Source organism: Monodon monoceros, unplaced genomic scaffold (genome assembly GCF_005190385.1).
Source record: "Monodon monoceros isolate NGI ecotype Baffin Bay Population unplaced genomic scaffold, NGI_Narwhal_1 Super_Scaffold_1, whole genome shotgun sequence".
Taxonomy (NCBI): Eukaryota; Metazoa; Chordata; class Mammalia; order Artiodactyla; family Monodontidae; genus Monodon; species Monodon monoceros.
Genome location: NW_021703765.1, coordinates 78,343,352 through 78,357,909, shown reverse-complemented (window position 1 = coordinate 78,357,909; position 14,558 = coordinate 78,343,352). Strand labels below are relative to the sequence as shown.

At 47.1% G+C, this 14,558-nt stretch overlaps 1 protein-coding gene across 1 annotated transcript in view; it reads left to right on the top strand.

Moving 5' to 3' along the window:
- Positions 1–6,533: 6,533 nt before the first annotated feature.
- The window catches only part of CCDC63 (coiled-coil domain containing 63), a 28,077-nt gene continuing 20,052 nt past the window's right edge, over positions 6,534–14,558 (top strand). The window contains 2 exon segments of the mRNA XM_029233391.1: positions 6,534–6,703; positions 9,553–9,742. Coding sequence (XP_029089224.1) covers positions 6,645–6,703; positions 9,553–9,742 — 249 coding nt within the window. The 5' untranslated portion in view covers positions 6,534–6,644.

The window sequence follows — 14,558 nt, the reverse complement described above, 5'->3', positions numbered from 1 at the left end:
GGTGGAAATCACAGGCATCAAAATTACCCTGGAAAACCAGTACCCCTAATCATTTCCCTTCAGTAATGTGGCTGCTTCTTGAGTTTAGCCCCAGAGGAAGTGGTTGGCTTATGTTTCAGGGCCATTTGTATGAAAAAATGTCTATCTTTAAACCATCAAATGCAGTTAGGCCAGTGAAAAATGCTCATGCCAGGAGTCACAGGTGACCTGGGTCAGACTGGGGTGCCCATGTCAAGCTCACAGAGCATGGGTTGGGTGCTCCTAAAGAAAATCGATGGACAGATTCCTCTGCACCCGTGGTTATTTGTCTCAAGTTCTTTCTTTTTTTGCAGAGCAGAAAGATCTGAGTTCTGGACTTCTCTGGTGGTGCAGTGGTTAAGAACCTGGCTGCCAATGCAGGGGACACGGGTTCGAGGCCAGGTCCGGGAAGATCCCACATGCCGCGGAAAACTAAGCCCGTGAGCCACAGCTACTGACCCTGCGCTCTAGAGCCCATGAGCCACAACTACTGAGCCCACGTGCCACAACTACTGAAGCCCATGCAGCACAACTACTGAAGCCCATGTACCTACAGCCTGTGCTCCACAGCAAGAGAAGCCACCGCAATGAGAAGCCCACGCACCACAACGAAAGTAGCCCCCGCTCGCCACAACTAGAGAAAGCCGGCGGGCAGCAACAAAGACCCAAGCAGCCACAGCCAAAATAAATAAATTTATTTAAAAAAAAAAAAAGAAGAGAGAGAGAGATCTGGGTTCCTTTGTAGTGTATGTACCCAGCAGGGTTGCTGTAAGTACAGGTAAGTACGGGTGAGATGGGGAGTAGGGAGACAGTGAGAGGACTTGCGGGTGAATGAGAGAGGAGATGGAATGGTGATTGAATGGCAGTGTGAGTGGCCGAGTCAGGGAAAGAGAGCGGTAATTGAGTTAAGAAGTTAGTGGCGTGAGGGTTAGTGGCTAGTCTGGTGAGGGGTCGCCGCGGGGGAAGAGGGGTCGTTGAGGAGTCTGTCGTCCTTCCTCGCTCCCCCCCCCAAAAAAAAAACAACTTTTCTCTCACCAGCTGCTCTGGTCCTCTCTTAAGGGCCCTGGACCCTCTTAGCACCTTCCAGGGGAAAACGCCCCGTCTGTGCGAGTCACAAAGGCGCCCGTTCCGGGGTTCCGAGAACGCCCGGACGTGAGAATGGGGGTTGGCTCAGCGCAGCCGCACAGCAATCAGTCCTCCCGGCGCCGTCGGACACGCAGCTGCAGTGGCCGTTGGACACGCGGTGGGAGCTGTCCTGCAGGGCGTCCCTGGTAAGTTTCGCGGCGCGTGCAGCCGCGCCTGCTGCTCCACAGCTCCCCCTGCTGGGGAAAGCAAAGACGTGGCGGCTGCCCCTCTCCCCTTCAGATGTTTAGCTGCCCCTAAACCTGGAAAATATCTTGGCCCCCATGAATTAAACGTAAATAAATTACAGTGTGTAAAATAACTCCAAGGAAAGTACAACAAACTTCCATTTCCCCCTGTAACGATCCCAATTTTTAAAAATCTGTGGGTGTTTCTGCACCTCTGCTTGATTAGTGCTCCAAGCACATGTTTAAACCATGTTATGCATGCAGCCTTGGCTTCATTTTTTTTACAGGATCCTCCTCTCTCAGACTTGGAATTTATAACCCACATAGTGGCCTGTCCCAGGGGCCCTGCAGAGCCCTTCAGGGGTCAGGATTTTCTTTTAAGGTCAGATTGTTAAAATTCAGCAGCAGAGGAGGATCCAGCCTCCTCTACCCCAGCTAATTAAATATTAGACAATAAAGTCTTCTCCCACCTGGGAGGAGACTTTATTCATTTAAATAGCATTTGCTAAGAGCTTATCATATGCCCAGGACTACAGATACTGTAGTGGATAGACTGAGGTCCGGGGAGTAGGAGGCATGTTTGTGATGCTCCCTGACCTGGACCTCTAGATTTCTTAGCACTTTCCAGCGCACACAGATGGGCAGCTTTGAGATTCCTCCCAGGAACCGCAGACTCAAATTCCTGCTGGCTCCAGGCAGTTACAGGAAATGTGGGAATTGGGGGGAGGAGGAGTTAGGCAATGGGGAGGAATGGAGCCTGCAGCCAGGAGTGTGAGTGCATGACCCATATTCACATCTTAAAACACTGCCTGCTAAAAAGAACTGAAGGCAGGTTGAATTTGCCCTGTGGGCCTCAAGTTTGAGACCCCTGACTAAGAGGGTGGTGTGCCAGGGCCCAGGACACCCTGCAGGTGCTCTCTGAAGGCCCAGCTGTGAGAATGGGGGTCTATCTGTTCCCAGGGAACAGAGTGGGTCCAGCCCACAGAGCACAGAAAGGGAAAAACTTGTGTTGGTGTCTGGAAGCTGGAGAAAAGCCGGTATCCCAGGGGGAGCCTGGTTGTGGGTGTGTGTATGTATCAGCGAAAAGGTAGGAGTTGATGGAGCCTCCAGCTCCTGGGGAAAAACACACAACGCAACCAGTTAACTCAAGGGCAAGATAAACTGACACTTGAAAATCCTGATTCACAGACAAGTTACATTCATCAAACACCTGTCATGTGCTAGGCACTGCGCTAAGAGCTTTATATACATTATTTTATGCTGAGTGTGGGGGTGAGCATCCCCATTCTATAGATGAGGAGACTGAGGATCAGAGAGAGAAATCACATTGTCAGTGAATTTCAAGTATACTTTATTTAGTCATGCTTTTAGAAGGGTGCATTACAGATCCACTTAGGATCAAAAGAACCCTTAAACATAGAAAAGCTCCTGCACCATATGAAATCGGAGCTGCACAAAATTCTAGAATTGAAAGAGGTCCTAAAGTGAGTATTCTTTGCCCAAACCTTATCAGTCTAATAAATCCTGCCATAGCCTCTACCCGTACCTTGAGGGCTCTTCCAGAAATGATCAAGCTATGGAACCATAGTCTTTATTCCACTTCCCTGCCTGTGGGAATTTTCCAACATTAGATATTTTCCTTCAAATATGATTTACCAAAAATCAGTTAGTCCTCAAACCCTCTAGAAACCCTCTAGAACATATTAGGGAAACGCCAGAGGTCTTACAGTCTCAGCCACTATATTCTTATCACCCAGCAGATTGAGAATCATTTTCAAGATAGTGGATCATGTAGGGCAGGAATGATCTAGGCTGCAATGAACAAAATACTTGATAAGGGTGCCTTAAACAATAGTGACACTTAGTTATTTCACTTAACGAGAAGCCTAGGGTAGGTGGTTCCAAGGATGGGGCAGTGGCAAAGTGTCAGTGAGGCCCTAAATTTCCCCCCATATTTCTTCTTTGTTCTCTTTAGTGTGACAGTGATATTTCTCCTCCTGGTCACAGGATGGTTGCTCCAGCACCAACCATTGTAACCTTCACAATAATTTCCAAAAGCAAAAGAGAGGGGAACATGGACAAGCTCTTTTTATCACAAAGGAATAGGAATAGACATCTCCTTATGTCTCATTGGCTAGATCTGAGTCACATGTTTATCTTTCAACCAATCATTGACAAAGGGAAATGGGTTACTATGATTAGTGGGAACCAATCATGATTCATCCTCTGGAACTGGGCAGATTGAGGAGGGACAAACTCAGAGTCCTGTTAGGAAAGAAGAAGTCAGAGTGTTCTTAGAGTCATACTAGTTGCTGTAGCAAAGATGCCCCCTCATTTCATTGGCTTAACACAACAGAAATTAATTTCTCTTTTCTGTAACAGTCCAATGAGGATTTCGTGGTTGGCAGGTGACTTCTTCCACAAGCTGATTTAAGAGACCTGTCTTGTGGCTCTGCCCATCTATGGCTGCGCCTAACATAGATATCAGATTGGGAAGAGAGGATGGAAATGTCACATCCACTTCTTAAAAAGTCATGGTCTGGAAGTGACACACCTCTCTGCTCACATCCCATGGGTGAGAATTCGTAGCTCTGTCTGGATTCAGGAGGAGCTGGGAAGTGTAACCCCTGGCTAGGCAACTACCTTAGCAACAACCCTTCATGAAGGAGAAGTGACTGTTGGAAGGCGATTAACTCGTCTCTTACAGGCTGATCTTCTTACATCCCTGCTTTTAAGGAACATCTTGGCTTTTCCAGACCTCTTGGCCAGTCACTTCCCAGTGGTTACTGCCGCCTACACTAGACCACACATCAGTCTCTGAACACTCCTTTTATTCACTTGCTTCTCAGCCTTTGCCCAGGCGGTTCTCTTTACCCCAAATTCCTTCCCCACTTTTCTTCTCTGCATGGTGAACTCCTATTAATCCTTCAAAACCCAAATTGAAAATCATCTCCTTTTTGCAGCCTTTTCCACTATTTTGCCCTGGGCAGGGTTCATACCACCTTGAAGGTTAACTTATCCCTGAATTCCCTACAATGTTTAGCACATAGTAGGGGCTTAGTTTTTATGCTAAAGAGATCTAGGTACTTCAGGCATGAGAACTCATTTGGTTGCAAGTGACAGAAAACTCATCTCGCATTGCTTTAGGAGAATATGTTGGTTCATGTAATTGGACATGACCCAGAGGTTTCTTCAGGCTTGGCTATATCCAGGGGCTCAGATGATTCCCCTACGGTTCAATTTCTCTTGATTTTGTCTTCTGTCCTCAGTGATAGCTTTATTCTCAGGCTCCCTGAAGAGGCAAGATGGCTGCCAGCCACTCCCAACCTCATTCACATAGGTTAAAGTGCAGCAGGAAACAGAGTTTCTCTCTTCCTGTGCGTGCAAGCTTAAATTCCACTATTCACTCTGCTTGGACTAGGCAAGGTCATGTGCCCATTCCTGAACTGATCACTCAGGCCAGGGGGCTGGAATTATGCAGATTGGCCAGGGATCTGGCACTCTGATTGACCCATCCAGAGTCATAGGTTGCAATCCAGAAGTTGATGGAGTGGGGTCAACCTCAGGGGCGCAAAAAATGACCAGGAGTAAGGGAGGGAGTGGCTTCCCACTGGAAATTCCAGGTATTGCTACCAGGAGACAGAGGAATGCTGGATGCCCTGTAAGCCCACATAATTTTTTTTTTTTTTTTTTTGTGGTAAGCGGGCCTCTCACTGTTGTGGCCTCTCCCGTTGCGGAGCACAGGCTCCGGACGCGCAGGCTCAGCGGCCATGGCTCACGGGCCCAGCCGCTCTGTGGCATGTGGGATCTTTCCAGACCGGGGCACGAACCCGTGTCCCCTGCATCGGCAGGCGGACTCTCAACCACTGTGCCACCAGGGAAGCCCACACATAAATATTTTTTATGCTGAACCTTCATCCTATGAAAAGACCCATATCGCACCACATTGTAACAGCCACTGTTTACTGAGGACTTACCTTGTGCCAGGCTTAGTGCCTTACATGCTGAACAACCTGTGAAGTGGCTTCTAGAATTTCTCCTATTTTCCAGATGAGGAAACCAAGGCCCAGAGAACTGAAATGACTTGCTCAAACTTAACAAGTGGCCAAGGAGGAATTTTTGCTGAGATCTGATGGTTGACACAGCAATGCTTTAAGCCACTGCACTGTAGGACCCCTCAGTGGGTGGCAAAGCTAGAATTTTCTTGTTTAAGAATCTAGCTCCTAAAGCCTGGGAGTTGGGGTGCAGTGGATCTTACAGCCCCATAGGGCTCAGAGGGTTAGCATTGTCGCCTTCTTTGAATACCTAATGTCTCTCAGTACTACTGGCTCCTGCTTTAAAAGCGGGGGGGAGTGTCCCCACAGCTGAAGCTGGGCGAATTTCGATGTAACCCCATCAGAGGAGACACTGCCCTGATGCCATCTTGCCCCTCTTCTTTGGGAACACAAGGAGCAAGAGGGTAACAGACATGCCAGAACCATCTGCCTGGCTCCTAATAATAAATCATGAGAGGAACAGGTTTCAGGCAAACATTGCTTTAAAAAAAAAAAGCCACTTCTCACACCCGGGCAGCCATCTGCCGTGTCCTCCTCGTGTGCCAAGCTGTGGGAGGAGGAAGGTCTGCGGGGGGTGGGGAAGGGAGAGGGTGCTGCCGGGTCCTGCACCACCAGCAGGAGTGGCTCACAAGTTCTCTTCCTTTCGCCACTGTGGACAGGTATCGCAGAGAGAGAAAGGAGCACTTGCTAGCTTTGACCTTCCTGGATACAATGTCTGAGCAGAGCGAAAGCACAATTCCTTCAAGATGCTGACGGTGGGTAACAGTAGCTCCTACATACAGAGGGCTTACTATGGGGTCAGGCATTGTGCGGTCCTCTGTACACGTATTAACTCATCTAATCCTGACAACAAATCTATGTGTGCCCATTTTACAGATGAGAGACTGGAGACTCAGAGATGTTAAGTGACTCACCCAAGGTCACACAGCAAGGCCACCTCTTCAGTATGCAATAATGAGGTCCAGCTTCCTCTCCACCCTGGCAACCCAGGGTGGGTTTTCCATGTAACACCTAAGCAGTTGACATTACCCAAGGGTGGTCTTCCTACTCCAGCCCTGCCCCAAGCACTCTTCTTGCCCTCCATCCTTAAGCTGAAATGTGGGCTTTTCTAGTCACCTAACCTGTTGCTTAACACTCACCCTGTCTCACTCAAAAGAAGCACAGAAGAAAAGACCCTGAAAATTCCCAGGAACCTTCGGAGAAGACCAAAGAGCAGCTGGCTGAGGCAGAGCTTCGGAAGCTGAGGCAGCAGTTCTGGAAGATGGTGGACAGTCGGAAATCCTTTAACTTCTGCTCCCAGCAGAAGATCACAAACCAGCAGTAAGTGACGCTCAGAGTTCTGTACTGAGTGAACTTGGAGAAAATTTTGGGTTTGGTTTCATGGGGCTTGCCTTCTGATGGGGTCTGGGGCAGGAACCCACTTGGGATAGCTTCAGTGGGGAGAGGAGATTTATTCTCAGAGTTCAGGGTGTCTCAGGGACTCCAAGGGGAGCAGCGCACCCATGTCTCAGGGAAGGACCCAAACAAGAAAGTGATTCTGGTTCCTGTTTCTTTCAACACATGGGTTTTGTTCTTTCCTCTCTGAATCTCAGCCGTGGCTGGTGGGAGATGGCTGCCTCCAATTCTTGAGCGACCAAAGGCCACACAGAGAGACTGTTCTTAGTCAATTCCAATCCCAAAATTCCCAGGAGAGGGAGAATCTGATTGGCTTATCTTGGGTCTGGTGTCTACTTCTGGCCCAATCAGCTGTGGCCTGGGGGGGCTGAGCCATAGGACAAAAAATAGCTATGGGTATCCCCAGCGGTTCTAGCAGTAAAGTTGGGGAGTTCCCAGAGAAGGGGAAATCACCAGTCGGTGGATACCCCAAAGGATGTTTCCTGCTTGTGCGTTATTATGGGATCTGCAGGCCTGAATATTTGAAATTGAGTTGCCCTAGAAATTATGGTGTGTATAGTTTCTTTGGGCAACAGAAAGGTGTTGCCTGAGGTTGAATAAACAAACATTAAACAAGCATTCTTAGATTCCGTCCAAAGAAATGTGATTCCTTAACCACATTCATAATGTTTATACAGGCAGTAACTGCCTATTGTTAGAAAGAAAATTTTACTGTTAGATGATGTGTGAAGTTCAGAGGATAGGGAAAAGGGGTTCTTTAGATTTTCCATGGATTGGTTCACTCAGAGCCACTGCTAGTCCATGTGGGATCATTACGTGAATTAGAAAAAGGCACCCTTTCTCAAAGACCCTTTACTGCCATCTGCTGGAAACATTGTCATTATGTAAGGATTTTGTTAAAACAAGACAAAGTGTCTCGCAGAAAAGTGGAGTAAATCAACAAATCAATGATATGTTTTCAAGCAGATGGTGCTCCCTTGGGCTGTGCAGTCCACAACCTGCACATCTGTGCTGGTGACCCTGATTCACAGCCTACCCTTGGTGGGCATCAGGAAATGCCTACTTCTTGATGTGGCTTCAGTTTTTCTTGAATCTTACTTACCCTTCTGCATTTCACTCTACCCCGATCCATTTGATCTGGTTTCACTGTGGTGGAACTGAAGGGGAGGAGAGTGGAAGAGAACTGGGGTGAGGTGAGTGAGGTGCTTAGGGCGTAATATTTAAGGAGGTGCTTTTCCCCAGCACAGACCCTGCACCTATACCACCCTGAAAATGAAGACCTCCTTAAATTTTGGGGCACCTCACTCCCCTCACTGCAGTCCCAGCCCTGCCTAAAGACGGACAAACCTTCCTTTTGCTTTTCCGATCTTACTGCACCCCCGAAAGCCTAACTCTGACTTACTATCCGGCTCTCTCTCTCTCTTTTCTCTGCACCTTAGCAAAGACCCCTCCAAGAGGGGCTTAGGGGGAGAAAAGTCCCAAGGGCCAGGTTTAGAAGACAAGATGCTCTAGAACTGGGCATGCACTCCAGTGGTTGTTAGCAACATGTGGCTATTTACATTTGCAATTTATTAAAATAAATAAAATTAGAAATTCAGTTCTTCAGTTGCACCAGCCACGTTTCAAGTGCTCAGTAGCCACACGTGCCTGATGGATGCTGTCGGACAGCGCAGCTAGAGAACGTTTGCATCACTGCAAAATGGTCTACTGGACAGCGCTGCTTTAGAACATCAGTCAGCAAACGGTGGCCAATGGGCCAAGTCTGAGTGGCTGCCTGTTTTTGTAAATAAAGTTTTATTGGCACACAGCCACGCCTCTTCATTTTTGTGTTGTCTAAGATTGCTTTGTTGAGTAGTTGCAACAGAGACCCTCTGGCCTGCAAAACCTAAAGTATTTACTCTTTGGCCCTTTATAGAAAAAGCTTTGCAGACCCCGCCCTTGAACATTCTTTGCTGTTCTAGAGTGGCGCTTCCAAAACTTTAAAGTGCATACAGGTCACTTGAGGATCTTGTTACAAAGCAGATTCTGATTCAGTAGGTCCTGGGTTGAGACCTGAGCTGCTGCATTTCTCCAAGCTTCCAAAGGGCATTGAGGCAGCTAGTCTGCAAACCGCACTGAGCAGCAGGAATAGGCTGCCCAGACTTTGCCAGAAACTTGGCCTCTGTACCATTTCCTGTTGCTCAGTTGCCATGCAGTCGCCTGAGTCTTCTTTTCTCTTTTAGAAATCCCTGGTTGCTCACGTCCCCGACACCCTCTCTTCTCCAGAGCAGACAGAGGAAGAGAAGGAGACTCATGTCAGCCAATTGCATAAATCAGTAGCCCCTGAGTAGAAAAGTTGGTGGGGGTTAGAGGTTCCTGTGCAGTCTGTGTTGACGCACAATTGAAAGATCCTGCCTCATGGGTTTGCCTCTTATTACCAGAGATAACTGGCTGTAAAGCCAGAAAAGAAAGTCTGCAAAATCAGACAGATGTCAGTGAACTTGGGGGCTCTCACCATGACTAGGTAATGGGTTTTGACAGGCACAGCTGCAAATTGTTCTGAGGAGTAAAAAAAAAATGCCACTCAGAGAAGGGCGGAGCAGTAGAAGTTGCAGTGAACTGGGTCAAAGGACATCTGAGTTCTGGACCTGGGTTGGAGACCTTGGGTGAGTCTCTTCCACTTGCTGGGGTGGGAAGTACCCCTCTGAGTCTCCTTTCAGGACCAAGGGGCCTGGAGTGTCTGATCCAGGCAAACTCAGGGGTTCAGGGTTAATCACATGCTGCTTTCCCAACAGCAAGGAAATCAAGACCCTGCAGGAGGAGCAGGAGGAGATCACCCTGCTTTTGAATCTCATCAAGTCCTCCAGGAACTTGGATCTGAATGAGAAAAACTACATGGAGCTGTGTTTCCTGCTGCAAACCAAGGAGGACTACAAGGCCCTGATTAAATCGATGAAAGTGCTGTTGACTGAACTGGATGAGAAGGTGTGGTCTTTCTCTTAAAGGGTTAACCAGAACACCGAGCAAGGGGAAGGAGTGCAGGAGGTGTACTCCCCACCATACCCCCACCGTTGGCTTTTCTAAACGTGACTGTGGTCACTGTCTCCACCACCATTGTAACCCCTGATCTCTCAGCTCTATTGATCCATTTCCTCACTGTGGTCTCCACTGCCTCCCCATTACAGTAAGACTAAATGCCCCAATCCTTACTGTATCAGTCAGGAGAGGTTAGGTTATGCTGCAGTAACAAAATTCCCTCTCCCCAACTCAGTGGTTTAAAACAACAAAGGTTTCTTTCCCATTCATGGTTTATGTCTATTGTGGATTGGCTAGGGGCTCTTATATCCTCTCATCCTGGGGCCAGGCTAATGGGATAGCCCCCATCTTGAACATTGCCAGGTACTGTGGTAGAAAAAAGTGAGTCCTGAGGGTCTCACACTGGCAGTTGAATGCTCCAGTGACATGTGTCACTTCTGCTCATGACTCATTGGCTCAAGATAGTCTACCAAACCCGTAGTTTGGTAGACTATCTTGACCCAAAATAGTCAACTCTACCCATTCACAAAAGGGCCTAGGAAGTGCAACCCTCATGGATCCAGAAAGCAAAGAGCTAGAGACATTTGCTATACAGTGTTAATCCCTTACTATCGTTTGAAAGACCCTGCCTATCCCTCTAGGCTCATCCCATGTCATTTCTTCCTTAACTCTTCACACTCCAGCTGCAAAAGACTTCTTTCTTTCTTTCAAATAATGCTGAGCCTTTTCTCACCTCAGGGCCTTTGCACATGCTCCCCACACTGCCTTAACCTAGTTGCTTATCTTTATGTCTCAGCCTGAAGGTGACTTTCTCAGGGAGGCCTTCTCTATGCCCTCTCTCTGGTTTAAAGTATATGCCCCTGGTGTTAGTTTCTTGGCCAGGAACAAATAGCACACTCTGTAGGGTACTCGGACGAGTAGGGCGTTCTGGAACATGGAGTAAATACCTCAACCTCTCTTTCTTCTCACCTCTGACCCCAACTACAAGGAAGCCATTGTGGATCCTTCCTGGTTAGCTTCCTGGAGCACAGAGCAGGGTGGAGAGTAGATCTTGGGGGGCAAATAGAAGATCCCAGCGCACCCTCTATCCTCTTTCATGTCACCCCATGGCACCTCCTTCACAGTACCTTTCACGGTGGTAATTATGCCTTAATATGGGTGTTGTCTAATGTCTCCCTAACCTGTCACCTGCGTGAGTCTGTTTTGTTCCCTACTGTACCCCCGTTCCTATCCCAGTGTCCAGCACCTAGCAGGTCCTCAATAAATATTTACTGACTGAATGAATCTGGAAATCTCATTACACCTTTCCTCTGCTTCAAATTCTTCAGTAATTTCCAACTCTTGCTGTGATAAGGGCCCAAGTTCCTGGTGTAATTTGCCGGCTCTGCTGCCTCAGCCCCTCCTGCCTCTTCCACCTTCTCTCCTGCCTCCTTCTCCTCTGTGCTCCATCCACACTGGCTGCCTTCATGGATCCACAGTGCTGTCTCTCACCTCCAGACCTTTGCACATGCTGTTCCCCCTGCCTGGAGTGATGTTCCCCGTCCTCTCTGCTTGGGGGAGTCTTATTCATCCTTTGTGTCTCAGCTCAAATGCTGTTTCTGCAAGATAGTTGTCCCCTCATCTTTCTCTGCTACATGCCCCTACTGTGTGTGTGCAAATTACCGTCTATCTCCCCTCTCCTAGGGCTCATCATGCTTCCTGGCTTGTTTCCAGTCCTAGATTGTAGGTTCCCTGAGGGCAGGGACCACTCTGTCTTGGTTACCATCATACCCCTGTTGTCTGGCACCAAGCAGGGGCTTAATAAAACTGATGAATGAGTGAATGAATGAATGAGTGAACAAACATATGAATGTATGAGAAAGGAGGCAATAAAAGTAAAGAAGAAAAATGGGGATGTGGATTCTCAGAAACATTAGAAAAGGCAACCTAGTTTTGGAATCCTCCAAAGAGTACGGCACTCACTGCCCAACACAAAAACCCACTTGGTCTAATTCCATCTCAGCGCAGGCAGCTCCCAGAATCCCCTCCTGCTGTGTCCACCACACAATGCCCAGAGCTTTGTCCTTTCAAGGGGTCACTGGAGGTGAGGATATCACTGGGCCCTGCTTAGCCTCACAAAATAATTAATAAGCTGATGCCTTCCTGCTGAGCATCTAGTGTAGGCAACGTATTTCCCCATCAGCCACAGCCTTGGCTAATGTCTCCCATTGGGCTGAAGCCTAATTACTTTCAGCATCACAAAAGCAGCGTCTGACATAAAGGTGCCAAAGGGAATACAGCTCTGAATTTAATCACAAGAGCTGATGCCACAGCTTCCTTTGGCAAGGAGGTGGAGCCCTAGGACTCTGGGGGTCAACTCAGGCTAGGGCAGGCATCCTTTCAGAGCATATGATGCCACACCTAATATATGGTGGAGGATGCTGCTCTCCCATATATCAAGTCATTTGTTTTATTTCATAAGAGAGCTGGAGGGGGTTTGTGTTGAGGATGCTGCCTTGTGCATAGAACAGGAGAGGAGAACAGAGTAGAATAGGAACCTGACTTGACTTGAATCTGACTTTGTCAGTACTGATGAAATAATTTGTTTTTGCTGTGAGGGAGTTTGTGGGGGAGTGTGTGTGTGTGTGTGTGTGTGTTCCAGCTAACGTCCAAAGCCTGGCTAATATCAATCATAAACAGCATTCATATACCTTACCAGTTTTGTGAGACCCAGTGGTTCCCTTGGTGCCTGATCTTTTGCTTGAGAATGTGTTGGGCTGCAAGTATTGATAATAGAATTCTTGACTGGAAGCAACTGGGAGAACAGAGGTTTGTTTTTCTCACTTAATATGATGTCTGACTAGAAATAGGCCATCCCAGGGATGGTTTAGCAGCTCTACAATGATGGGTTCTTCTTTTTCTCTATGACTCTCTTGACCAGCCTTCCCCTCATGGTCACAAGATGGGTGCCAAAGCTTAGCTAGTATAATGTCTCATATAATTGCATTCAAAAATAGGAAGAAAGGATGGGAAGTTTTTGTACATGATATTCTCTTCTTATGAGAGGGAGAATATTTTACAAAATTCCTCCAGCAGATTTTCTCTGATTGGCCAGGGCTAGGGTATATGCCCCGTTCCTTGGCCAATCACGAGCAAAGGGAAATGGAATTTCTGTAATTGCTTTGGGGTAGACCAGGAGCAGCAGATTACGGTGCAAGCACCAAGTCTGGTCTGTTTGTTTATGGCCCTCCAGCAAAGAATGGTTTTTACATCTTAAATGTTTACTTTTTAAATGGTTATGTGAGTACCTACATACTAATCTCTTCGTCCTTGAAGCCTAAAATATTTACTATTTAGCCCTTTAAGATAAAGTTTCCCAACCCCTAGTTGAGACCAATGATGATTTATCCCTTGGGTTTGGGGGCAGAGCCCACCTTCCCTAAGTAGATTACTGGCAATAAGAAAATGTTTTTATCTCATATAACAGGAAGTATAAAGATAATGCAAGCTTCAGGGTTGGTTGATTCAGCAGCTCAATTAGGTTATCAAGGTATTTGTCTTTGTCCTTTGAGGGCAAGACAGCAGCAGCAGTTCCAGGGACCACATCCAGATGGAACAATACCGTCAGGAGAAGACAGACCATCTCTTCCTATGACTCTCTTAGGAATGAGGAAACTTTTTCCAGATGCTTCCCTACCAGACAGCCAGAGGCTCCAACTGGTTTAGTTTTGCCCATCCCTGAATAAATAAATCATAAGAAGAGTGATTAGAGTTACCATGCTTGGCTTGGATCAGTCTTCTGGGGTGGGATGGGTATTCTTTCCCAGAACACCCATGACGGGTTAACCACCCACCATGTCCACCACAGTACAGTTCTGGCTGTTGTCACCTCTGCCAGCCTCCTGGTTCTGGAACATTCTTCTGTCTTCCGTTAAGCATCTCTTGCTGCCTAAAAACCATCTTTCATCACTTTTCTGTGGGTCTTCCATGACCCTAAATGTATGAGTAGACCAGTGGCCTTCAGAACAGGCTGAGCCTGACAACATGAAGGCTTTGGCCTAACATGTTAAAAATCAGGAGATTTCATGTAAAAATTCAGATATCTGGCTTCTCTTTTAAAAAAAACTGGAAGATCTGGCAATATTGGGCCTGAATTTCCTTGAAGCAACTGTAACTACATAGTGTTGTGGGTGACACTGCCATTCTTTATGTTTTCCTCTCTAACAGATCCCTGACTTTATTCAGTGTGAGCATGTGCCCAGCTAAAAAGCTACATTTCCCATTTTCCCTTGCACCTAAAGGTAGACAATGAAATGTAAGGGGACATCTGTTAGGGGTGTCTGGGAAAGTTTTGCTTTCCAGGTATAGGTCGTACCCTTCATCCATATTGCTTCCTCTACTTTCCTCCCTGGAACATAACTGTGTGAAGGCTGGTGCAATGGCAGCCATCTTTTGAGGGAGAAGCCAGGTGAATTACAGAGATCTTGTTTTTACCTCCTTGAGTTACTGAACTTAAGCCAGCAGTGTATTATGAGAGAAAGATAAACCATAATTTGTTTAAACCACTGTTAGTTGGGCTTTCTGTAATTTGTAGTTGCATATGTTCCTAATTGATACAAGCTGCTGCCCCTGAAGGAAGGCTGCTGAGATCTGTGCCCATAAAGGCAGAGAGAGTAAATTCTTGTGAGGAAAGCATATGTTTTTTAAAATGCTTCACTTTATTTTATTTTTTATTTTTTGGCCACACCGCACGGCTTGTGGGATCTTAGTTCTTCCACCAGGGATT